The 25,706-nt window shown below is 40.9% G+C and overlaps 1 protein-coding gene across 8 annotated transcripts in view; it reads right to left on the reverse strand.

The window, feature by feature from the left end:
* Positions 1-25,706, reverse strand: part of Appl (amyloid-beta-like protein) — a 65,152-nt gene that overhangs the window by 8,968 nt on the left and 30,478 nt on the right. For 6 of the 8 annotated variants that reach the window (XM_002055662.4, XM_015171231.3, XM_015171234.3 and 3 more), the window contains exons 3-5: positions 15,462-15,632; positions 384-522; positions 40-261 (exon numbers count right to left, since the gene is read on the reverse strand). In XM_002055662.4, the coding sequence (XP_002055698.1) occupies positions 40-261; positions 384-522; positions 15,462-15,632 (532 nt within the window). The remainder of the gene's footprint in view (positions 1-39; positions 262-383; positions 523-15,461; positions 15,633-25,706) is intronic. The other 2 variants (XM_032439886.2, XM_032439885.2) reach the window with 1 other exon arrangement.

The raw sequence follows: 25,706 nt of genomic DNA on the forward strand, positions 1-25,706 counted from the left end.
CAATAATATTATGCTCTTCAGTTGGAGTCAGCTACTCACTCTTGAAGTGCTTGGGGCAGCAGACGAACTCAACTCCCGAGAAGAGCGAAATACCGCAGGGCAAGAGCATGGCAAAGCTGCGCATCTGCATGCCTCGCTCCTGGCAAGCGGCGGCTCCGGTCTGATTCCATCTCACAAAGGGCCAGCAGCGTGAGGCGTTGTGTATGTGGTCAAAGAGGCAACCCTCTGGCACCAGCAGCGCGTCCGATTGGAATGGTCCTTCTGAAGCCAAACGAGTTGCCAAATTGCCAGTTAGTTCGCAGCATTTGTGGAATATAGAAAGCAGATGGTTCACATTGGTGGCGGCCGTCCAAAAACTGAAGGTTCATCCAGCTGCTACTTACCCAGGCAACGGAATGGCTTGATCCAGCGGTGGGCACCCTTGCACTTGGCCGCATTCAAAGAGCCTTGACGACACCAGCCGCCAATCTTCTGATAGTGCGATGATTCCACAATGTTCGTAATATCTCGGTTCGGATAGGCCTGTAACAAGAAAGAAGAGAGCTCAAGTTAGTATCTGTCCAACAATAAATTAAGGCATATCTATCTTCATTGCTTGCAATTTGCGAATCTGTTGAATATTGCGCAACGATTTATTAATCTCAAAAAATATCGACATCGGAAAACATAGTATTTATCTTACAATAAACAAAAATGAGTTTCATCTAGACTCGTTCAATGTTAGAAATTTAAAATGCCTTTTATTATTGAATTTGCTGATTAGCTGTTACACAACACTGATAACTGATGTCATTTTCTGGGCAAAGTGAAAAATTCATCAACTTTTAATTAACATGAAATATATAATTTTCCTGCTTCACTGCAGCTCTGAAATCAACTGATGAAATAACAGTGTTGGGTAACAATTCACATTTCTGGTACACAACATTGCGGATTGACACTTATCAAATGTTATGAAAACTAATTAAACATTTTAATTACTTTCGAAGATGACTTTATGCCACAACCAGTGCACAATATTCCCAATGTGCAATGGTGTCCCATGACTTCGAAGCACACATATCTATAGAGATTTCAGTGCTGGTAGGTGTATGCATACGACAAGGCCAACACTAGACTATATATGCATATGTAATTGCTCAGCCTGACCTGCCAGCTCGCCCGATAAGCTGTTGCCGACTTATGCAAGTGGCATTTGCCCCATTTTAACACTTTGCTGACAAGTTAATGCAAAAAAGAATTGCAAGCCGAATAAATATTTGGCAAGAGTCAATTAGATTGAAGTATGCTGTGAATGTGAAGTTAAATTAAATAGGTTTTGAATTTTGACAAATTGATTTCCGCTTCCTGCACAACCATAAATTCAAGCCTGAATGCTCTATCGCTTTAAGTCCCAGAAGTGGATTTGCTTATTGAATTCTCTTTAGCGAGGAATTCGTAAACGTTTCAAGCTTGTTGGGATGCTATTTGTGAATTGGAACAGACAGAGCCACAGTCAATTCTCATGAGTGGCTCTCAAGATTCAAGACTTTGGTTTTCCCTTTGAGTTGAGCTAAGCAAGTGGCCTTTTCATTATCTCTGGGGCGTTATTTCGTGTACCCAATAAATACGTCAACTAATCCAAATTTTTGTCCCAACATGCTTGCGTCTCTGTTTATGCATGTGCTATTTTTGGGCCCTAGCAACAACAACAAAATTATCGTCAGCATCAAGAGTGAGTTGTGCCAAGTGGCAGCAGCTTTTTGTCAAGTGCGTGTGTGTGCGTGAGCGTACTTCAGGGCACATGTAAATTGAGTGCAACGAAAAGCCTTGGCTTCGATTTTGACACCTCACTGCTGCTGCACACACACACACACACACACACACACACACGCAGACTCAAGCAAAATTGGAACACATACACATATAAACACTCAAGTGCTTATAAGTGGGCAGATGAAAGTTTTCAGTACGTTTTGCACCATTGTTGTGGCTGCCTGCAACAAAGCGAACCACTTGGCGTATACGTAATGTGCGCATTTAGCTCTCAAAGATCTATGAAGAGCAGGCTGACATTAGGCCTAGGCGATAGCTCTTAATGTTGATTAGTGCGTATATTTACAACCTTCTGCTTATCAGTATCTACACCCATATCCTCAACCGCATCCGCATCCGCGTCCGCATCCGTAAGCGTATAGTCTGCTCCAGTCTATAAATATTCATCGTGTGTCTGTGTGCGTGTGCATATCCTCCGGGGAATTTCGAAGTGGATAAGCGGTTAAGTCATTAGATTTTTATAGGTTCCAGTTTCATTGTCTGTACGAATGCTTAGCCAAGCATTTGTTGCGCTTTTGTTTGGTCAACGAGCAGTAAAACTTTAATTGGCCGCCCAGTTTGATTGACTGGCTAAATGACTGACTAACTGAATGGCCTAATAAAATATCGCACACAGCCACGTGTTACCCACATGCATATTCTTATGTGTGTATGCGGTATGAGAGTGTGTGCTTGTGTGTGTATGTGCACTACATTTGTTTCAAACAATTATGTGCCGAGTGCCGCACACGCACACACAAACACACGTAACACCAACAGCTCATGAAAATGAGGCCTTTTTAAATGTTGTTTGAGTGTTTCGCTGCAAATAGCACATACACGCAACACACACAAGCATTTATATACACATCACACTCACACTCTCACATACACGCAGAATGAGTGCAAACGGCACGTAGGCAACGAATCGCTTGGCGCTGAGCCATACGCCCAGACAGTTAGTGCCCACCGGATCCCCATAGGCTCCCCAACCGGCAGCGCCTACGTCACAGCTTTTGGCGTCCAGTGGGCCTTCTCAGTCTGGCTGTGAGCATGCGATGTATTGCCGTATAGCTGTTGGCAACCGGGCTAAATAAAACATTAAAAGCACAAAATAATGATGCTGATGCATGTCAAGTCAAACTGAAAACCGAAACCCCAAAGGCACCCAAACTCGCTGAACACTGAAAATAAAACAAGACTCGGCGAGACCTCACATTGCGTGGCCATACATTCATGCAAATACATAAACAGATATGGACGTGTATATAGTACATCTGTATATGTTTGCGTGGATATCACATAATACATAATCATATAATAGCACAGTGGCAACCTCTTGAATGGAGCATGTCCTCAGAACTGTTTCATCATATCAAAGTGTTTCATTTCAAAAAAAATATATTATATTTTGAAGTTTTCTAGAAATATATTATATTCTAACTATTTATTTTTATGCTATACTAAAGTATATTTGATTTTAAAGTGAAGTATTTATTTTAACTTGGCAGCAAATCGGATTTAAATCTAAGCGGCTCAAGTTGCGGCCTTTGATTTATTTTTGACTATGAACCTAAAGCAAATTGTGTGTCCCAAAAATATGCGAACCCAAAATGGTTTGGCTGAAAATTAAACTCTTCTGAGGGAGATTCAGCTCCAAAGCATAAATAACTTACGCCCCAAGCATGTCATTTATTTTTAGTGGATGACAATTTTGGATGGAAATCAAATTTAGCCCGCTTATTGTATATGAACGTATTTTTATGCAATATTTTCATTACAAAAGGCAATTATCAATTATAAATTGAACATGACAAATTAACGTTTGATCACGAATCGAACCTTATGGTTGGATGCTGGTTCGAACCGCATATTGAACCATCTAAAGTTTCTGATTGGATAATTGAAGACACACATTCCGCATTCTTTAGTTTGCTCGAACATAACTATTTATTTGCCTCCTGTAGCCAAAAAAATATCGCATAATTGAATATATTTACAACTTAAGTACGCAGTACTCATGCAACAGTTTATTGTAGTCATGACTTCCTCTCGAAAAGTCTTACAAGTTATAATTCTATTTTTGGTCCTCACAATACGATTGGATAGCTAAATTAGCAATTGTTATTATTATGTATTATGGCATGGAATACACGTTGTTACTGTCAAAGCAATTATTTTAATTGTACAAAGACACATTACAGCCATACGCTGGGTGGGTTTAAAAGCGGATCCTCTCTGTTCAGTTGGCCAAGTAAATGAGTCACTTCGTATTTGTCGCCCGTATTTGTGCTCAGTTAGCCGTTAATTGCTCAAGTGTTGCGTAATAGTTTAGGTTACAGTCACGAATAAGATACGACATCAACTGTCAGGTCAATCAGTGGCATCGACTATAACTGGCCAGCTGTGAAATTGATGGCCCACGGTGCACAGTGTGTTTGGCTTTCGCTGCGATAGCGTGCGTGTGACTTGATATATGAGTACTCCTTCCATGCCCCACTTAGTTGCCATTTAAAGGAAAATGTAAAAACGCACATCATCAGCAGTGGTACCAGCAGTAGCAGTAGCAGCACCAGCGATGACGACGTCGACGGCATTCACACAACAGCCTCAACCTGACCATCGGCGGTCGCTGCTGCTGTTGCTGCTGCTGCCTGTGGGTGACTGTGAGTCCGTCATTTGTTTGGTCGTTGGAGTATATAAACGTGCCAACCGAATGCGCAAACCAACACACATGTACACAAACACAAACGTACACATTTACAAAACACACACACAGACGTACACACAGCGAATCACTTTCACACGTACACGTACAAGAGAAAACACTGTGGGCACTGGCTGGGCTCTTGGGTGTCCTGGCTACCCAAGCAGCCGCAAGCCCTGCCCAACCCGACCCTTTTTACCTCGCCTTGCCTCAGCTCGTCCTGGCTTGACTGGGTTTGGCGTGGCCCGGCACGGCCTGGCCGGGCCGGGCTAAAATGTGTTCGTTCTACTTGGCTTAATCAAAACATATTCAACAGAGCGTGAGGCTGTTTAAGTGCTTCGCTCGAGAGAGCTTGCCACAAATACACACGCAGCGAAACTTATTGTAACAGAATTTGATTCTTTTGTTTCTATAAGCACACAAACACATACACACACACAGCCCACTTGCATGTGGGGTAAAATGAAAAGCAAATTTAATTGTATAAAATTAGCAAAATGCGCGGCTCCCATGTGAGTCTGTATATAATTGTGTCGGTCTGTTTGGCTGTGTGTCTGTGTGTGTATGTGTGTGTGTGCGCTAATGACAGGCAAACAATTAAACTTGACATTTTCTCTATTGTCCCTCGCTCAGAAACACGCATTTCTGCACACAGGACACGCGTGTTTTTCTATTGTTAGCCGTGCTTATCCTTGAGCAATGCAATTAGACAAGTTTACAGCAACCACAACAACAACAATAGCAATTGAAACAACAACAACAGCAGTTGTCACAAAACATTAACAACAAGATGGCGTCTCAACATATTGAACACAAATGGCGGCCATTGTTGTCAACCTCATCAGGAACAATAACAACAGCAACAGCAACAGCTTGCTCTCTGTCCTTGAAGGCAACATATTGTTCTATACATATATATATTTTTTTTATTATTCGTGGGCTCACATAGTTGGAACTAATGTGCACACTTGGCCAGCAAAGTGCAGCCAGACACAAATTGACACAATATAAAGTTAATATTAAATAAATATGAGCCCTGCAAATCTCCGTTTTACGCTTCGAACTAACTGCCTGTCTTGAATTAGGATTTTAATCGAAATCCGTATTTAAGTTTTTCAATATTTTGTTTATTGACATCGTTATTTTCTATGCAAAATAGAAACAGCTGCTCGATAAGAAGTTTACTAAAACAAATTTGATTGATTGCTTGCAAGTTTTCGATGTTCGGCTCAATAAATTTAAATTTTCTGCAAGTTCCAATTCAATAGGGTAAGTGAAAGCTTTTCTGTTCAACTTGATAAACTCTGAAAAATAATTAATATTAAACGCAGCTCATATTAAATTTTGCCAAATTGGCTGGCTTCCCTCATTTTGATTTTAACAAACTCTCGAATTTCGTTCAATTCGCTGCCAAAAAACAATTGCATACTACGGAGCGCACATTGGCCACGCCCACATATCAGCGCCTGCAGCTGACAGCTGGCGGCTTGGGCTTTGAAGCAGCGACTTCGTTCGCGAGGCACGCCCCAAATGCCCCAAGTGCTTGACAATGCAGGCCAAATGCAAACAATCGACTAGCGTGAGTGTGTGTGTGTGTGTGTGCGTGTGTATGCTTAGCCTGTGTGTGAGGCGCTGCAGCTGAACGCGTTATTGAAAATGATTTTTTAATGCGGTATTGACTCGAGGCCGCACAGCGCCGTCATCCGCCGTCCTCCGCCGTCACTGGGCCACGTTACTCTTCAGGTTTCCATATCTACCGCCCTCTGGCCGGCCACCAGCGCATTCTCCTCCGCTTGCGCAGACTCTATGCGTGCGCTGGCAAATCATTTTGTGGCAGCTTCCTATTCGCATTATTCTGTTGGAGGTTTTTACGTTTTGATTTTTTTGAATTTTTGTGCTATTTCTTGCGCGCGGGCTTGGCTTAAAGTCCGTTGAGCGTGTCTGAGCCGCCAGCGGCATTTGTTTGCACACGCCGAGCTGAGCTTGTTGTAATTTAAGTTGTGCCTCTAAAGCAACTGCCACTGCGATGCCACGCCGACCCTTCCCCTGCCACAAAAGCCCTCCGGCAGGCTGCGCAAACAGTTTGAACTTGTGTCGTATACGTATTTTTAGTTCAGTCAACGCTGACGTTAGTAAGTTACTGTTACGGTTACGGTTACTCATGCCAACCGTTGGCCTGTGGCCAATCACGAGTGACCGCTGCAGACCCCTTTTCTCCCTTCCACACGAGCACACACAAACACACACTCACACACACACACACACACACACGGCCATTCCTTAACTGGCCCCCGCAGAGAATCTGGGCACTCGGCCTTCGCGCGTGTTTGGGCCTCAACGCGTTGACATTGAAATTGTAAAAATAATTTTTCCTTTGCCACGTTTCATTCACACACACCCACACACACATATAAACAGAGACACATCCGCTGACACACACCTAAAGATACACATTCACTCAAACACACACTCATACACACAAAGTAGCACACACACACGTACATATTTAAAATAATACGGGCAAAAGGCTAAATGATGTGTTCCTTCCATTTGTTTGTTGGCGTTTTTTGTTGTTGTTTTTGTTGTTGTTGTTGTCGTGGTTGTTGCTATGGTGGGACTTTTGTAGCGTCAGTTTAAACTTTTGTGTTACAAAGTCATTTCTGTCAAACAGGCTATGCAAACATTTTATAAGTTGGGTCTCATTTTACTTTGTTTCTCTTCCCTTCTACCTATCGCTATCGTTAGACATGTGTTGTTGGTCAGGCAGTGCATTTAGTTACACTTTTTAATAGGCTCTGCTTACAATGCGTATACGCTCGTATGCCCCTAACCCACGCATCCACGCCGAGGTAAACTTGCATATTTGATGACTATTACTTGAAATTCTTTCATTTCTCATGATCTGCATATTCATACTATGAGCTCGTTATGGTTTATATCTTCTTGATAGTCAATTTATGTATATTATCGGATTTATCTTATTCTATCAATTTTCACTCATTCAGTTGAGTCTCACTTGCTCCATCACTCTTGTTTTATCTAACTCTAGCCCGCTTACTCGTTATAGTAGCAGTAAAATATTTACGTCTTACTTGAATTCATGAAAATCGCATAGAAAGGCAATCTCCATAGTAATTCATATTAATTGGCATATTGCATTAAGCTGGTAAATTAATTGTATTACTTGAAATTATTTATGAGACTGTTATATATATTATACTGATTTATACTAATATGTTATATTGATGTAGCTGTTATAATTCTCTTAAAAAAATGTTTATGGCAACCCACAAACTGAAAAGCCTCACGCTTTCTCCGCTAACCGCACAACGTCCATTTGTCCATTCTCGCCTACATACACTAATGTATATATGTGTATGTATGTATGTATGTGCATGCAATACATCACCTTTAATGGGCATTTTGTGTTAGCAGGCATTTAGCCCTAAATGGCCCGGCAACGTTACAAACAATTGAATTAAGACTGGGCCGCTGCACAATTGTCCCTCGCAGTGCCCCGTGCTCGTGTTGGGCCTCGAGCAACCCCCTACCCTTTATTCTTACTTTGTAATTTTGCAGCCATTTAAGGACCAAAGGTCCAGCCCATGGTCCTTGGCGCAGGCTGTGGCCCAGGCTCATGACCAGGCCCATTTGTTAGTTGTGGCCTAATGTTTTTATGTATCTATGCCAGCCTCTTTATATACTTATCTCGCTGCTGCTTCTGTTTATTGGCCAACTATATTTAGCTTTTTATATGTATGTGCGTGTGTGTGTGTGTGTGTGTGTATGCTTTATATGGCTCGCTGGCTTCTGAATAAACGCGACTAAACTACTTTTTGCCTGTTCACTGAGTTTCAATGGGCACGCGGCATTTAATTATAAACATATCAAACACATACATATGCATATAAAATGTAGAAAGAAAAAATAAAAACAACAAACGCGCACATTAGCTGTGTTCTTATAAGCCAAGTGGATCAACTTGGCGCCGAGAGTTGTGAGCGCCAACAATTTGTTGCCAACTCGAGTCAAGTACCAATTACAGACAGCAGCAACAACAGTCAATAAATTTATGCAAGAGTATGTGTGTGGGTGCGTGCGAGTCTGTTGCAGTCATATTTGTGCAGATTATCAAGCAACTGTTTGCATATACAAATAAAGCGCCATTTTTTGATTCATTAATTTTCACTCAAAGTGCTCAAAATGCAGTCAAAGCTCGTTGCGCATACGGACTGTTAGCGTTTCGACTGCACTACTCAAATCAAGAAACGTTTACCAGACAAGTACACTTGCGATTCGTATTTAGTTGTGAGAGGTGGGGGTAAGGTCTACTTATAGGGCTTAGAAGGGCTGCTAACAATAAGCTTGTTAACGGGTAAGCTGCTTAACGATGAGAGCGAGTTTCTGCTGCGGGTAAAATAAATGAGTCGATTTGCCTAAAGACAAGTACCAGTACTCTAGAAGAGAGCTTCCGACTAGAGCATACTTCATGCCACGACGCTTTAACACAAATTTTCAATTTTGGAAGCAGTTAGGGAATTTAATAAAATAATTGCAATAGAATGCGTATCTTTAGGTAATACACAATAAACTACAGGTCAGACTGTTTGAAGATAATTTGAAGTCTTCGAAATGAACTCAAGGAAAAGTAGGTGAACAGCGCTCGACTATAGAAACCCTGTACCCATCCAAAAATCTAAGCTTAGGAGACCTATTTAAAACGAAAGCAACACAATTTAATTAAATTAAAGGTCTCAGGGCATATACATCTTTCACTCTAGATCCAGTTGTCAATGAGCGGAGCTCGGAATATATGTGAAATAGGCATTCTTCACACTCAGATGTCTGCAAAACCCTTCAATTTAATGGTGAAGTTTGGAAGCATAACATTATCTAGCCGAACATTTCCCTGCGCTGATATATGTATAGATAAAAATGCTGCTTGCTTTAAAATAAAAGTAAGAATTGGAAGGCGCAACACTTCCTCCATTGACATTGACTTCACACTTCTTGGTAAAGCACATGTTGAAGCATCTTTCCAATTTACATAAGTGCACGAGATTCTAGATGCCTTAAAATATGATGCGAATCGACAATTTAATTGTTTCTCAAGATTCGCATTCTGCGTTTATGTCCTTGGTTTATGTGAGAAGATAACATATGTGCGGCTGTATGTATGTAGCATATTGCCTGCCTGCCTGTTTGTCCCCTGTCTGTCTGTGTTCTGCCATTAAAACGAGTAAATTGCATTTTGAAACATAAATCGCATCTAAATTCAATTAGCTGCATTAACTGCCACGACTCGGACAGTTTTTAGAGAGACTGCTTTGTCCGTGGACGAACGTTGTCGCCGGAGAGGTGGGGGGGGGGGGGGGGGGGGGGCGTTGTCAGGGCGAGCCTGGCGCTTGGGCTGGAGCGCTGCCCACATTTGTAAGCTCATTTGCCGCAAAATCTCATTAACCGAGTGAGATCGAGGCGAGGGTCACGCGTCCTCTTTCATATCGTTAATCAGGAAGGTTTTGTAATCAAATACACTGAACCAAACCGAGCTGTAATGAACTGACTTAACCGTTGCGATGCTCACAGTTAACCTATGAATGGCCTTCATTGTGCATGCTTATCAGCAACGTTTATCAATTGGTCATTAGCAACCATCTCGATTATACAAGTTCTATCAAATTGCTGTTTATGCTGCTCTGCTTAGGCAAATCATCTTGTGGGCAGAGCGAGAAGTAGAGGGTATTTCGAATATGTTCTACATAAATGTATTCTTCATTGAATCATGTTGAAATGCCTCGGGGAAAACTTTGTTTTGCTTGTAAAATGTTAAATTTTGCAATAAAAAATATTGAATAAATGAATTATTGATAACATGTCAAACTCAAGACAAAACGCCAAGCAAAAGGTGAGCTCTGAATGTGTTATCGAAGAGTCTCTAAGAAGTGAAAAGCGTAAAATTAGGAAAATTTGAGCATATTAATTAATGTCTAAAATAAATTAAAATAAATGTATATTGCAACTTTAACAATTGGAATTGATCTAGATGTCATGTCCTATCCGAGGTCAACTTGAAACAAATAGCTGCATCAAGGATTTTTTTGTTCTCAATTTCGATATTTAATAGTAATTGACTTTTGCGGTTAACACAATTGGATTTTAATTAAATAAAAGCAGTGGCAATAAATTACGTATGTTAAATATTGCATAGTCAAAGTAATTGAATATTTTAAGCACAATAGAAAATGCCTGAAGAACTTTGTAAAATTTATATAAAGAAAATACACAATATGATATTACATTTAATGGTAATGAATAAGTTAAATGCCTCAGCAGAAATTACGAAACTCTGATATTACACAATGTAAATTTTGAATAAATATTTTATAAATGCGTGTGTATAGGGACAGGACATTTGTAGATATTGTTTGCAAAATGGCCAAAAATCAATGCTTGTTCAATGCAAATGAGTACAAAAGCGACATCAGCTTGTGCCATACGCTTGGCCACACCTCTCACGGCTTGGAATATGTAATTCAACTCATTACTAAAACCAAACAACAAACAAGAGCCAACTAACAGCAGCAGCAACAACAATAACAACCAAATGTGACTGTTCAAACAATTAGAAAACAACAACGATTTTTGGTAGCCTGACACCAATGCGGCTAAGTAAACAACGTTCCACCAAGCGACCTCAATCGACCCAACCAATGGCCAGGGACAAACGTGCCCACATGTTTGGTCGGCGGTCGTTTGGTCGTTTGGTCGTTTGACTCACGTTAATGGAGCTGCAAATTAATTAATTTCCATTTGAATGCAAACAGCGAAATGAAAACCAAAATAATGCGAGAGAAAAAAAAATACAGTGAGAGAAATCAACAAAGCGGGAAACGTACAAACAAACAAACAAACAAACATTTAAATATGCATATACAGAAATGAATTTGTTCTGCTGCACTTGGAGAACTACAGCGTACCCCAAAAGCGCAACCGCGTTGGTGACCAGCAACTCGGCACCAGCAACAAGCAAGCAGCGACTACGACAACAACAACAACAACAAAAACAACAACAACAACAACAACAACAACAGCAATCACAAAGGACAACAGGTTCTTTTGTGTGTGTGTTTTTTTAATTAATTTCTTTCTGCGACCGCCATCAAAATTTTTGAACGACTGTTGAAAAAAATGAAAAAATGTCTAGCATACTTTTGTGCGGCTTGATTTATTTGGTAAAAAAGGGTCGGTCGAGGGGATAAATGTGCGAAAAGTGCGAATGGTATGAGTGAAGTGCAGGGGGAATGAATGCGCCGCATCCACAGTGGCCTTCTGTTTTTTCTATGTGTGTGTGTGTGTGTGTAAATTGAGTGTAAACTCTGCTGTATGCGTGTGCCTGTTTGTTTGGGGTCAGGGTACTGTCGCCCTCCGCATGAAAATAGTCAAATTAAAAAGCAAGCAAGTGTTTAAGAAATGTACATACAAACATACACGCACACACACACACACACACACACACACACGTACACACACACGTACACACCCACACACCCACACACACCCACACACACACACACACAAAGCTGCACGTTGCAGCAACATCAATTTGGCTTTTTGCACTACGCTTGACATTAATGGCCACCGAAGCTCGGCTTGAAAACGCTTTTATTTTTTTATATACCCTGCATAAAGGGTTTATAATCAAGTTGTGCATATATGAAAGAGACCAAATGCTGCCCGCCAGTCAAGTCAAGCTGCTCTCCATCTCTCTCTCTTTTTCTCACACTCTCTCTTTCCCTCTTTTACGCGCTATCTCTTTTGGTTCACTCAGAGCCATCAAAACTTTGGCATGTATTTTTTCCACTCTGATGCAAATTAAAACCAACCACATTAAAAGCATTAAAATTAAAATAACTTAGATTATAAATTTACCTGCGGAATGCAGTTAGTGTTGATTCTCTATAAAAACAAAGATTAAAAAGTAGACTACAATTCAGTTTCATTTTAGTTCCCTGGTATGCCAGTATGCATAGAGCTGTGCATTGTGCCCAATTTAAGGAGCACAATAATATTTTTTAAAAGATCTTCCATAATAAAAAAGCATATGTATGATTAGCTCCTCGAAATTGGTCAGTCAATCAGTAGAGAGTATATATTATGCGATAAATAGTATGTGTTAAAAGAACATAGGAAACTGATTCAAGAAGGGGTTGAATCGTATAAAATATTTATATATATATATATATATATATGTATGAGCAGCTGTCGTGAACGCTATCATATGAGGACAGTTTCTCAATCAGAGTATAGTCAAGTCCTTGTGAGTCGAAATTTGCTGTTGGGTTCGTTAGTGGCGCGTTTCAAGGCTGTTGAGGCCATAGTCTGCGCCAAAGCCAAACAAAATGCTCGAATGGAAAATTGCGTGTACGTGAAAAATCAGCACAGGCGGCGGCAGACGGAAATTGTGCAGCAGCAGAGAAAGCAGCAACAGCTCTGCACTGGACTGGCTAGCTGCTGGGATTTGTTTGGCTCTGGCAATTTCTAGTCGTTGTTATCGCTGTCTATGTTTCGGCTATTTCGGCTGTATCAGCAATTGCAAAAACATGGGCCAAATACTTCGCATACAGTTGCTGCATCTTCTGCTAAAAGCACTCTGCATTCGCTGGCAAGTGCTTCCATTGCGCATTACGCATACGCCGCGTTGTGTGGCTTTCAGTTAATAGACGCATGCTGAGTGGCCTCCATTGTGTTTGCTCTACCAATGGACTGCCAAAAGAATAGCATGCTCAATTTGCTGAGAAAAAAGGCAAAATTCAAAACAAAGCTGATTGTGCAGCTGTTGCTTGCTATCACTGGATTCTGATGGGCTGGTCGATAGAAGATTTCCGCACGGTTTAGCTTGGTAGCATAAAATTTAAATTCGTTGTTTACTCAGCCCATGAGAAATTCTAATATTTGAATATTGGAAATTCTTTATTGTTTTGCAGTCAGTAGTCAGAATTGTGAAATGAGTATGTTTGCTTATTTGAATAGATATTGTTGCAATTGATTAAAACACTAAATGTGCACGTATTTGGCCCATGTTCCGCAATTATTGTTATTGTTGCTTGAAACAAAGCCAATTTAATCGGGTTCCTCTTGAATTGTCTATTTGATATGGTTATTATTATGATTGCGCGTATATTGCAATTTATTACAATTTGCTTTGTCCACTGGCAACGATGGCAGGCGAGGCGATGTCATCAGTAACATGTTCATATAAATTAAGCATAATAAATAAATTAACATAATTATAAAATATGGCAAACATGGAGAAGAAAGAAAACACGCTTGAAATAAACAACGTAAATTGCAGACTGGCAACTTTCAACCGGGTGAAAATAAAATGCAAATGTAAAGCCAATAAAATATTTGCCGCAAAACCAAATGTAGCCAGCCATATATGCGCCCACATATATATGAGCCCGTTATTTCTGCGTAAGTGTACGTGTGTGCGTGTATGTGTAATTTGATTTATGTTGTGGCAAAGTGTCAGCAACAGCAGTAGGTCGCAACAAATTTGCGTGTCGAAATCAAGTGTGACAGTTTTGACAGCCCGCAAGGCTCATTAGAAACATCCACATAATGTTGAGGCTGAGCCTCTAACGTTTGATAATACCAGACAAATGCAACATACATAGCTTAACGAAGTCACTTGAGGGTTTAAACAATTGAGACATCAACTTGTGCATATTGTTAAATTGGAATATAAGTTAAGATCTAATGTAAGAATCGTTTGCTTTGTAATCAATTGATTTGCAATTCAAAACAAATTAGTTTAGCAATAACATTGTTATATAACTCTCGCGTACTTGCCTTCAAGCACTTACACAAACACACACACACACATATGGATAGAGACTCAAATGCAATTTTCATTCATTCACATATTTCCATCCATATTGTTTTCGAGTTGTTGCTGAAGAGCATAAATATGAATGCACTCGATGATTCTGCCTTTTGATTTCATTTGCCGTAGCATTTCACTTAACACTGTCGTCGGTGTCAACCGGAGGAGCATGTGGCATGCTTCGTCTCTCAACGCTCGACACCCTCCTTTCCCCTCAATCGATGGACTATTGTGAGGCCGTGTGCTCGATGCACGTCAGAGAAAAACGCTACATTAGCCGAGTGGAGGGCTAGTGGAATTTAATTAAAAAGCCAAAGGCTGTCGTCAACGCCAATGGCATGCCAATTTATGAGGGCGTCGCTGGCGGCACAGTCGGCGTATGCGTAATGTGATGTGTGTATCAGTTGATGGGGAAAGGGAATGCACGAGCGTATGCAAAGAGTAAAAAGCGAAAATTAATGGAAAATTAATTAAGTGTCTTTTAATGTTGTCTCAATGTAAACGCTTTCAACGCAGCGCAAATTAAATTGTTGATGCTCCACACACATCCAACTACAGAGTTAACTGCCCCAATGCGTTCTGCCTGATATGCCTACGAAATACTGCTCTTGCTGCCTCTTTTGATTTATTGCCTTTCATGTTGCTGCTGCATTTTGAGTGTTTCCTGAGATGGGGGCTGCGGCTGGCGTGAAGCATGGAAGATGCTTACTGCCCTCGTTGCCAGGCCGCAGAAGCCACTGCTAGTGCTTCTACTGGGGCGGCTGCTTGTGCTGTTGGTGCAGCTTCCGGCTAGCCACTTGAACGTTAGCGTGGCCATAAAATTACATTTTGCAATGGGGCCACGTGGCGTATGCGCAATCTCTGCATACTTTTCATATGCAAAGTAAATGCAATAGTGATTGCAAATAGCAATTTTCATGCGGCTTCAATTCAATCAGCAGCGCATTACAAACACGTCTCCGACCAAAACCAGGACCACTTCTGCCACCTTGCATCCTTTCGCCTCAAGCCACAATACACTTGGCATTTTCATTCCACTTGGATTTCAATTCGAATCGCAATCTCTTTACTTACCTTCTTGCAATAATCAAGCAAATCCATTTTATCACGCAAACATGTGGCGCCCGTTGTCTTCTTGCTGAGGTCCGTTACCCAGCGCCCCTCCTCGGATAGATATTGCGGCTGGTAGATTTGTCCGGCTTCACAGAGCACGGCTATCTGTGGCTCCCAGCGCGGCGAGGCGGCCTGCGAATATTTGCAAATACGAATGGACCAGAGATTAGATGATCGTATCATAAATATCAATTCAAAATATCTACAAATATGGGCATGTGCACACTAAATGTGAGTATATGTGCTGTGGTTCGGTGCTGCAAACAAATCATATGTATATAAATTTACGTTCATATTTGCCAGGACAAGGGGCGTGAGTGCTTATCAATGCGATAAACAAACATTCATGTCACGTTTGCTGCAAACACTCTCGGCCAACAGTCGCTGCCACTCGAGACGGGGACAACATGCAACTGACCAGCTGTCAGATGAGTGTTGGGTGTATGAGTGTGCGGGTGGGTGTGTCTATGTAGAGTGTTGCTTTAATTGCTGAGCCAACAGCTAGCAAAGTGTTTCAAAAAGGCACAGTGAGGCAAATGTATACAAATAAGAATGTAGCTTTATAATCAAGTAATGTGTTCTCACTTATATGTATATCGACACGATCGAAAATCATATTAGGAACGTTCTCTAACAAATTTATATGTCACTTTTCTAACTATATCTGGATTTAGTATTCTTGTGCTCACTTTCTGTGTACAGTAAATAAGCGAAATACTATTTCCACTATTCAAAGCTTATCGATAGAAACCTCAGTAAAACAGGGAATTTTTTATCACGACGCCCGTTGCACTGTGCAGAATCAATTGCAGCGGTGCGTATGCTTAATGTGTCTGGGCCAAGTGGCAAAGACTCGACTCGCAGAAAAGACAACAAGACATTAATCATACGCCACATTGTACAAGTGAAGCCCACCGCCCAAAGCCCGTTTCAATGATTTGTGGGCGGACTAAGCGATAAAAAAGCCATATAGGGAGTAACCGTGAGAGGGGAGTCTCATTTGACTATGGATATGACTGAGCTACAACATCAGGCGGCACATGTGGCAATCAAGTGAGACAACTGAACTCATTAGGCGGACCTGGGCAGCTAAGCAGAGACATGCATGTTGACGGCAGCTAAACCTCAGCGATGTCTTAAATGGTTCATTACAGTTGCCATTGCCAGGGGGAGGCAGCAGGCAGCAGATAGTTGCCAGTTGCCAGTTGCCAGTTGGCAATTGGCATTTTGATGAATGGCCAGCTGAAGTATGCACAGCAAAGCGGCCTCAATTGACGGATTGATTTAATGATTTTGCTCTGACTTAGATTGCATCTGTTGGCCATGAGTTACTTTGGATTAAGTTCCTCCCATCAAATGGCCTGGTCATCTATTTTTTTTTCTAGCTTTCAAATCTGCGCTTGCTTTGAGGCGCTTTTCTCTGGCACTCTTTATTCTCTTCAACTCTCTTTTTGTTTTTATAGCTTTTACTGTTTTTCAATGAAGGTAAAAATACACACACTCTCGCACGCGCGCACACAAATGCGTGCCCAGCATCAAATAAAACATTTCGGAAGCAGCTTATTTTTTGAACCAGTTTTTGTTCCCATTTTCTTTTTTTGTTTTTTTTTTTTTTTTGCTCCCATTTCGCATAACTATGGTAACAAACAGATTAATAGCCAGTCCAACAGCTCGCCCCATTCCGCTTTCATTCATCTTTCCAGGCTTTGGGCTCGTAATTGTTTTTACTGCTGCTGCAATTTCCATTAGTTGCTGCCATTGTTTGACATCAGCTCTGATAAGCTGCAGGTTGATGTTTCAACAAACTGAATGTTGAATGAATGCATGCATATTCGCATCTGGTTCCATTCAAAAGCAGTATTCATTCAGCCTGCCATGGATTCATTCGTTTAGTGTGCGAACTGAAAACTCGTCAGCGAAATGCTTTCAATATAGCACATGCATATGTAGAGCCTGCTTTCACATAAAGCATTGTTTGGCCAGATAAAGCTAGCTCGTCCACAAACAAACTGTCAATTTTCATGTAAAAAAATCAAACTGTTTTTAATATAAATATATACAAATACCAAAAAAAAATCAGCCATTTGTGCAGATATTCGGCTTAAATAGTGCGCTATTGATTCAAAATACTATATACTTAATGCACCTGCATCATTTCAATCATTTTCTAAAACTTTAAACAAAATGTTTTAAAAATGTGCATAAAAAGATTTTTATTAAAAAGAGCTGACTGATTAACGTAGCTCCATTCAAAGAGCTCATCTACTTAGGGCAGGAAAGTTCTTTGTTTTTAACAAGAATGTGTATTGCATATACTTTTAAAGAATTAATGTCCATTTAAATAGCTTTTCCTGCAGCTACATAAGCCTTAACATCTTTAAATTTCTTAAACACGTTTTCATCTTTGTGCCGTGCTAACTGATACTCTTGAGCGCTCTTGATTTCATCATCAACTCAATCAACATTGTGCCTTGTTCTCAATCTCCTGAGCTGTGTGCTGTAGCTATACCCACATGGCTCAGCGTGGAGCTTATAATCTACAATATTCAAGTTTGTTTTTGTTTTTATTATGTTATCTTTGCTGTACGAAAATTGAGTTGCCCAATGGCAGAGGGCGGAGCTTGGCAGGCGACGGCGTCTATGCAAAATCCATTATCAAAATGCATTTGAGCAACGTTACGTAGCTGCACGTCAACTGCGTTAAATAAGACTTCCTGCCTGTCCCACTAATAAATATAATAATAGCCTGCGCCCCGGGCATGTGTGAGCGGCGCGCGTAACAGGAGTCCTCCAGCCAGGACGTCGGATCCAATAGCCCCAGTGCCCGTGCCCGTGCTCGTGCTCATGCCCGAGCCCGTTTCAATCGTCTCTGTTTGACTAACTGGCTTCTCAGTTCATCCATCCAGCCAGACACACACCAATTGCCATCATTCATGTGCCTGGGCTTGTGTTTGTGTGTGTGTGAGAGTGTGTGCACTCAACTATTTCAAAAGTAATTAAGTTGGCAAAAAGGCGGCAACATGGTCGTTCTTCAGCTCAACGTCGCCTATTTTGTTCCGTGCCAGCATTTTTCCAGGCAATCTAATAATTCACAAAACAGCACACACACACACACACACACATGTTCCTAGGCACGTATACAGATTTAAATTTCGCAGTTGTTTGCATGTGAAAAATTTGTTGGCCCAAGCTTTTGGCTTGACTTGTGTGTTGCCTTTTCAACGTCATTATTGCAATCAGCTTTGTCGTTGTTGTTGGTGTTTGTAGTTGTTGTTTTGGCTACTGTTGTCACCGGCGACACCAGAGTCTATGCCAACAAACAACAAACAGCATGAGCTGCAATTGCAGCTGGCTTTGCTGTAGGCGGCATATTTAATAATGCCGCTGTCCGGGCAACCCAATCTACCCAACATAGAGGCAAAGACATGCAAAGTTACCGCAAAATAAGATTCATTTCAGCACAAGGTAAACCCTGTAAATATACTAAGGGGCTGCTTATCTGCATAGTCTTTTGAATGTAGAAAATTTTAATCGCGCTTCCTCCTTCGATTTGATTTAGTCCTTTTTCCAAAAGTATTTTTCGATTCATCTAAAGGTAAAAGCTTAAAAGGCCAAAAATGGAACCCATATTCAATAAAAAAGCGATATATACTGATGATAATGATTATCATGATCAACTCTGGTTCGAGAAACAGTTCACAATTCTGTACGAATTTAAATTTTCAAAGCTGGGCTGCAAACCAAGATTCAATGCTCGAACCTGTTTTCCGAAATGTTGAATCCAGGATTTGTTGCGAATCTTGGTTTGTCATTTATTTTAAAATTTAAAATGTTGATAAAACATATGTTTAGATGAATAAAGTGGTTTGACCAACTTATTTTCACTCCGTTGTTTAAGTTTCCTGCAACCAATGCATTATTGAAGAAGAGATGGTTGGATTGGTTGGTTTTATTCAAAGGTGCGATCCACAGGGATAAATAATCCGGGAACCTATTCGATTTATAATGTAAGCAAATTTTTCTGAGCTCTTGTTTTCGTTTCAGGGTGTGATAAAAGTGAAGTCTTTTTTTATGACAGTTGAATCTTTGGCAATTGGCAAATGCAGGACATTGCGGATTACAACAAAGGTCAAAAGCGGCAGCGGCAAATCCTTAAAGGAATTGATGGACTTGAAAGTGGGCGAATGCTGCCAATCATCGGAAATGAGTTGGCAACAATTTGCTGGTGGCAGTTGCAAACAGTGGCAAGCGGATGAGTGAGTCAATGGCAGGCGGCAATCCAAATCGAAATTAAACACAGCACGAATACACACAAATACACACACGCGCGCGCTCACACAAGCACACACGCAGCTGAACGGGAGGCACATGCAATGCAGCGGAAACGGAAACGGATGTTGCAACGGGGTGGGCCAGGCACACGGGCCAAAGGCAACGGCAATTGCATTTGCCAAAAGTCTATAGGCTAACATATTGCATATGTATGCAGCTCCACAGAGGCAGCCCAGACAGCCCAGGCAGGTCAGGCAGGCAATCAGCCACGCCCACAGCTGTCCGCTGTGGGGAATCAAAGCTGCTGTCGCGAGCCAATAACAAGGCAACAGGGTAATCAAACGCACGCCTTCAATGCTTTTGGGCACATGGGCGTGGCATTTGTATACAGTTCGCGTACATTTTCTCCCTGCCTAGGCTGTCTCGGCTGGCTTTGCTTTGCTTCAGTTCAGTTCAGTTGAGTTCAGGTGTCAGCAACAAAGGCAACAAGGGCATCGAGTGTTTGTCTGTCAGCAGACAAACAGATTGTTGCGGTCACCTCGAACCGACAGCTGGTTCAAAATGTCCGCTAGAGTGAGTGTAATCATGGCTAAAGAAAGACCACAGATGCAGGTACAGGCCACTCTGAAATAAATGAGTGCACCTTGAAAGTTCATAATTATAGCACAAGTAACAACTGCAAATTGATAGCATATCAATAAATAATGAGCAAAAACAGAAGAGCAGCAACCATTACCTGCTGTATGTAGGTGGTACTTTTCCAACAGGGCGCACAAGTTTCCCTGAAGAGCTATTCATAGAATTCCTGGAAAAGGCTGCACAAATGTGTCCTGCATCGTTAGAGTGGATGTAAAAATAGATTTTCTTAGGGGCAAAACAAAGCTGCTATCATCCCTTTATCGACTCCAAGGCTGGGGAGCACAAATTAAAATAGCTCTCATCCACGCAAAGCCCACCCACCGGCAAATGCATGCAAGTGGGCTTTGCTGGAACTCGATTTAAGTCTTGCAATCAGTCCATTGAGAGGTTTTATGCTTGTTGCATAAATCTCAAAAGATTCACATTGTATTCAATTTGTAAAAGCAGCATGCGTCAGTCATCTAGGCAGGCAAGCAAATCCACAAATTGGTTTGCAACTCAGGCCAGTGTGTACATGAAGTATTGTCTTAGCCGAAGGCCATGCCAGTTGCCATAGCTTCTATGAAAGTTGAGTGGCTTGTTGCTATATATGCTATACCTTTTACAATGAAAGTTTATGTAATGCGCAGAGCAAAGCGAAAGTTCGGAGAATGATGTTAGCTGAAACTTTCAAGTGGATTAATTAATTCCACTGAAATTAAAATGAGTTTTATGAACTCATTTTATGAAAAGAAAATTGGTTCGTGTGCTGACAAATTCCAAGAATTGTAACACATATCCAGTAAAATGCCAGAGGACATAAATTCGTTCTTAAAATAAATCCATGTCATTTATTTATACAGTTCCACAAATTGATTCCTGTAATCGAATTGTACAACAGTCGATTTTAAATCGAATCCAATCATAAGTATTTTACGCACAGCCAGAGACAGGCCAAAAGTGCTCCAAGGAGAATAGACGAGAGCTTCAAAAGCAAACTGGGCATTAAGTAGATGTTACTTATAATGCGGCAGACGCAGTGGCAATGGCCAGAAACACAATTATGTTAATGTTTACTCGACCGTAATTAACTCAAATTTATGATATTTTAATTTCGCCCCTGAACGAGGGTGCAGGCCGCGGGATGTGGTGCATGGAGCGGGGGTCGTGGGCCGACCGGCGACAGGCGACACTTGAGAGAGCGCACAAAAGTTGAAAACGTTTCAAAGCAAAGCGCATACCAAAAGAAACAAAAAAAGAAATTGCGTTATAATGGCACACGTAATAAGTTTTTCCTTTCTTGCCCCATTTTTCCATTTCACATTTTGTTCAGCAGCCGGAACCAGAGCCACAGACAAATACATTTTTAATGCGGGCGCGTTAAAAAAGTAACAAAAAAAAAAAAAATAAGACAAACATGAAAACTTGCTTCCTTGAGATGCCGAAATTTGAATGCTCTAGCTGATATATAATTATATATATACATATGCAGGTGCTTATTGGTCTGATATAGAATTATTTTACTGAACTTTGAATGTTGAGAATTGAATATTGGTTCATTGAGCTACTATCCTGGGCTCTTTATTTAAGTTCAGCCTTTAATGACAGAAATATGTTATATGCTCATTCCATAAAGGTGGCTTGTAGAGTAACACACATACAGACAGGTAGAGTATTTATATTAATAGATCTTTAAATTAAAAGAGGATCTCTTCAGTGTGCTACACATCTGACGACAGATACCTAATACCCCCTGCTAGGGTATGACAAATGTATAAAATTGGAAAAAATGAGCCAACAAATTTATTGTTTGCCAAACTCGCTGAAGAGGCGGCACAAAGTGCTGCAGCGTGGCGGCGGCGTTGCCACACAAAATATGTGTATGCTACCAAAAAAGAAAAAACCCAAAAAAAAAAAAAACAAAATCATGGTAGAGAGGGGAAATGATGTTGTGCATGTTAAATGCGGACAGGCACGAAAACAACAACACGTAGCAAATGCAAGACAAATAGTGAAAAATAGCAAAAAGAAAATAATAAAAATGGGCGAAAATGGGACAGGCAAGCAAGTGTGGGTGTTGCTGGAGGGTGAAGGGGTCGCCGAAATGTGTGTAGTGGTTATGCAAGGGTGGTGGTGGGGAGCAAACACACTCACATACACAGAGAGGGTCGCCTCTTAAAGTAAGTCAGTTGAAAGTTTGCGACTATAGTGTTGCACTGCACACACACACATACACACACACACACACACACACACACACAACCAACAATCAACTAAGCACACTAGTATACACACACGCACACACACACACACACACACTGTGACACTCTGTGACAATTATTTATGAGCTTTCTACGTTTTTGCCTTTTGTGCATTTTTCGCTTTTTGGCATTTAATTTTTTTTCCGTTTCTGTTTTTGTTGTGTTGCGGCTCAATTTCGAGTGTCAAAGCATTCCGTAGTTGTTGTGTTTTGTGTGTTCCCACTTGCTGACTCAGCCAGGCACAATACACACACGTACACACGTACATACGTACACACGCACACACATAGGCGAACAGCCTGCAATTGCGTGGGTTGCTTGTTTTTGTGGCACTTTCGGCTTGCCTCTGGCATTTGCCATAAAATTTTAGCGCTTTGTCGCTGTCCGTCTGTATCCATGAATTGAACTGGTAGCTGGAGACTTTGTAGACACAGACGCACACGCACACCCATACATTCACAACCGCACAAACATGGTCAGTTTTGTGTGGCATATTGAAAATCTGCTTGGGGCTGCAAACATGAAAGAGGAGCCAACGGAAAATGCACGCAAAACTGAAAAGCCACCAAAAACTCAAAATCTAAAACTTTGGCTCAAAGTTTTCTGCCAAGTGAAATTCGAAAATTGTTGCCTCGTCTTCGGCTAGCAGTTGTGTGCGCATGCGGGAGGCATGCGGGGGGCATGCAGGTAAATCGGACAAGTGATTTCTTTGATGGAAAGTATACAAGCGCACACTCACACACACGAGGACAAATTTAAATGTATTTTGCCCGAAAGTATGCAACATTTTTGGGCAACTTTCTACCCTGATTGTGTGCATGTGTATGTGTAGAGCAATTGAGCGTGTGTGCACAGCACTTCTAATTGACGTTGCAAAAAGCAGTTTTAATTACATTTGCTAGCACAGCTTGAGTAGACGTAGGCTGAGGGGCTGTTGACAGCTGCTGCCAGCTGCTGGTCTGATTTTTGCTCTATTTTGGTTATTTCACATTGATTTATTTCTGATTTTCTTGAGAGTGTGCGCGTTTTTTTTTTTAACAACCGCCTGTCGCTAAGTAACATTCTCATCATCAACATAATTATTTTGCCAGCGTGTGCCCTGGATAGAACTGATCAGAAGAAACGCTGGCATTTTCCACTTGCTGCTATCGCAACGTTCATCTAATTGATTTTGCATAGTCCTTTCGGCAGCAACTGCAGCTGCAGCAGCATTGAGGCAGCTCTTCAATTATCTAACTTTGACCAAATGAAATTACCTCGACTACTTTTCAGACGAGAGGACTGAGCTGCATGGAGGATATTGGGTGCAACTTTTATTTCATTTTTTGTTATCTGGAAAACCAGTCCTGAGCAGTCTTCATTTTGGATTCGTATTTGATTTTGAGTTTCTCCCTGCATTGGTGTGTGGCTTTTTAGCTGTAGCTATACCCACCTACCGCAGTGTTACAGCTGGTTATTGGTCGATTTGGCAGAGGTCACTGCGCCAAATTGCCTGCCGTTTTCCCGCTTTCCCGTTTTACCTTTTATTTTATTTTTCCTCTCTTTTTTAGATGCTCTGCATCGAACTAATTGAGTGTGATTTGAATGTTGGAAGTGAGGGCAAATGGAATTGTCCTGTTCGTTTAATGGTTATAAAGTCGTTGATGCCGAAACAATGTCAAGGAAAAGTACGAAAAAAACGAGTAATTTAGTTAACTCTGACATCAGAATCTGATTTCTGGCACTCGTGGATAGATGGGAAGTTTAAAATTCAATTTACCTTGCGAATTGAAAGCGTTTTTATACGTGTCAGCAACAATGTTAATGTATGTTTAGGCATTTAAGAACACTGCTTAATCTGTTCTTGTCTCTGTATATTTTTATCTATATATGAATATTCATCTGTACTTGTGTGTGTAGAGATACATCATATGTCTATACATGTGTTTGATGTAACTGTAAATCTGTACCCATATTCCAAGATAACTTTCTTGCATATGGAACATCATTAAAACCTATCAGCTTTGTAATCTACATCTTCAGCGTACCAAGCAATGAACTGCCCAAATCTATGGACCGCATATGGACGTGTAAAACAACACAAAACGTTAAATATATATATATGTAATATATTTAAAAAAAAAACCAAAAACACAAAATATAAACTGTAAATTAAGCGCGCAGCAAATTAATGCTGAATCAGCAAACCAATCAGCAAAATTACGCAACGAAAATGCGTCTGGTGCGGTTCGGAGTCGGTTATGGATCCGGTTCCGGCTCGGACCCAGTGCGAGCGGGGGCCTAATTATTTGGTAATGGTACGGCAAAAATGTGAGACCACGACCATGACCACGTCCGTATGGGATATACATGGACATTAATGGGCCTAAAACGTTCTGCATTACATTAAAATAAGGCTTACAAATTTTAAGCTGGCCACAAATTGTTGGGGCTTAAACGAGCGGCCCCTGGAAAACAAAAGCGCTACATAATATATATGATTAATTTTACAAGCTCACTGCCAGCTTCTCTTTATAAATATTTATATATTTAACTATTATTACATATAAATATATATATATATATATATATATATATATATATATATATATGTATGTGGGTGTGTGTCTGTGTGGTACAGTTTGCCGCAAAACTCATAAGCGCATGCATACTTTGCATGCAATATATTAAAGCTGGCCACAGAGAATTTCAAATCAAAGAAATATATGAGTGCCGCAAAATGCTGCAGCTACCGAATGTCCGAGCCATTAGCGTATAATCGAATAATAAAAACAAAGTAACAAAAATAAAAAGAGAGAAAGTGCTGTTCGCTTTTGGGCGCTGTGTCCATGACGAGGCACTGCAATTCAATTAAGTGTAAAAACTAATTAAGTGACTCTGGCAGGCAGCGCGAGGTCGGCCCGAAAATGTTGCCCGAGCCTGAGCGCAGCTTTTAGGGGCTTTTAGGCATGGCCACGCCTACAATCCAGATGCTGGCGTCTGTGTGTGTGTGTGTATGTGTGCGAGCTTGTGTGCATGTGTACATTGTGTGCTGCATACTTTTTGGTAAAACTTT

This window comes from Drosophila virilis, chromosome X (genome assembly GCF_030788295.1).
Source record: "Drosophila virilis strain 15010-1051.87 chromosome X, Dvir_AGI_RSII-ME, whole genome shotgun sequence".
Classification (NCBI taxonomy): Eukaryota; Metazoa; Arthropoda; class Insecta; order Diptera; family Drosophilidae; genus Drosophila; species Drosophila virilis.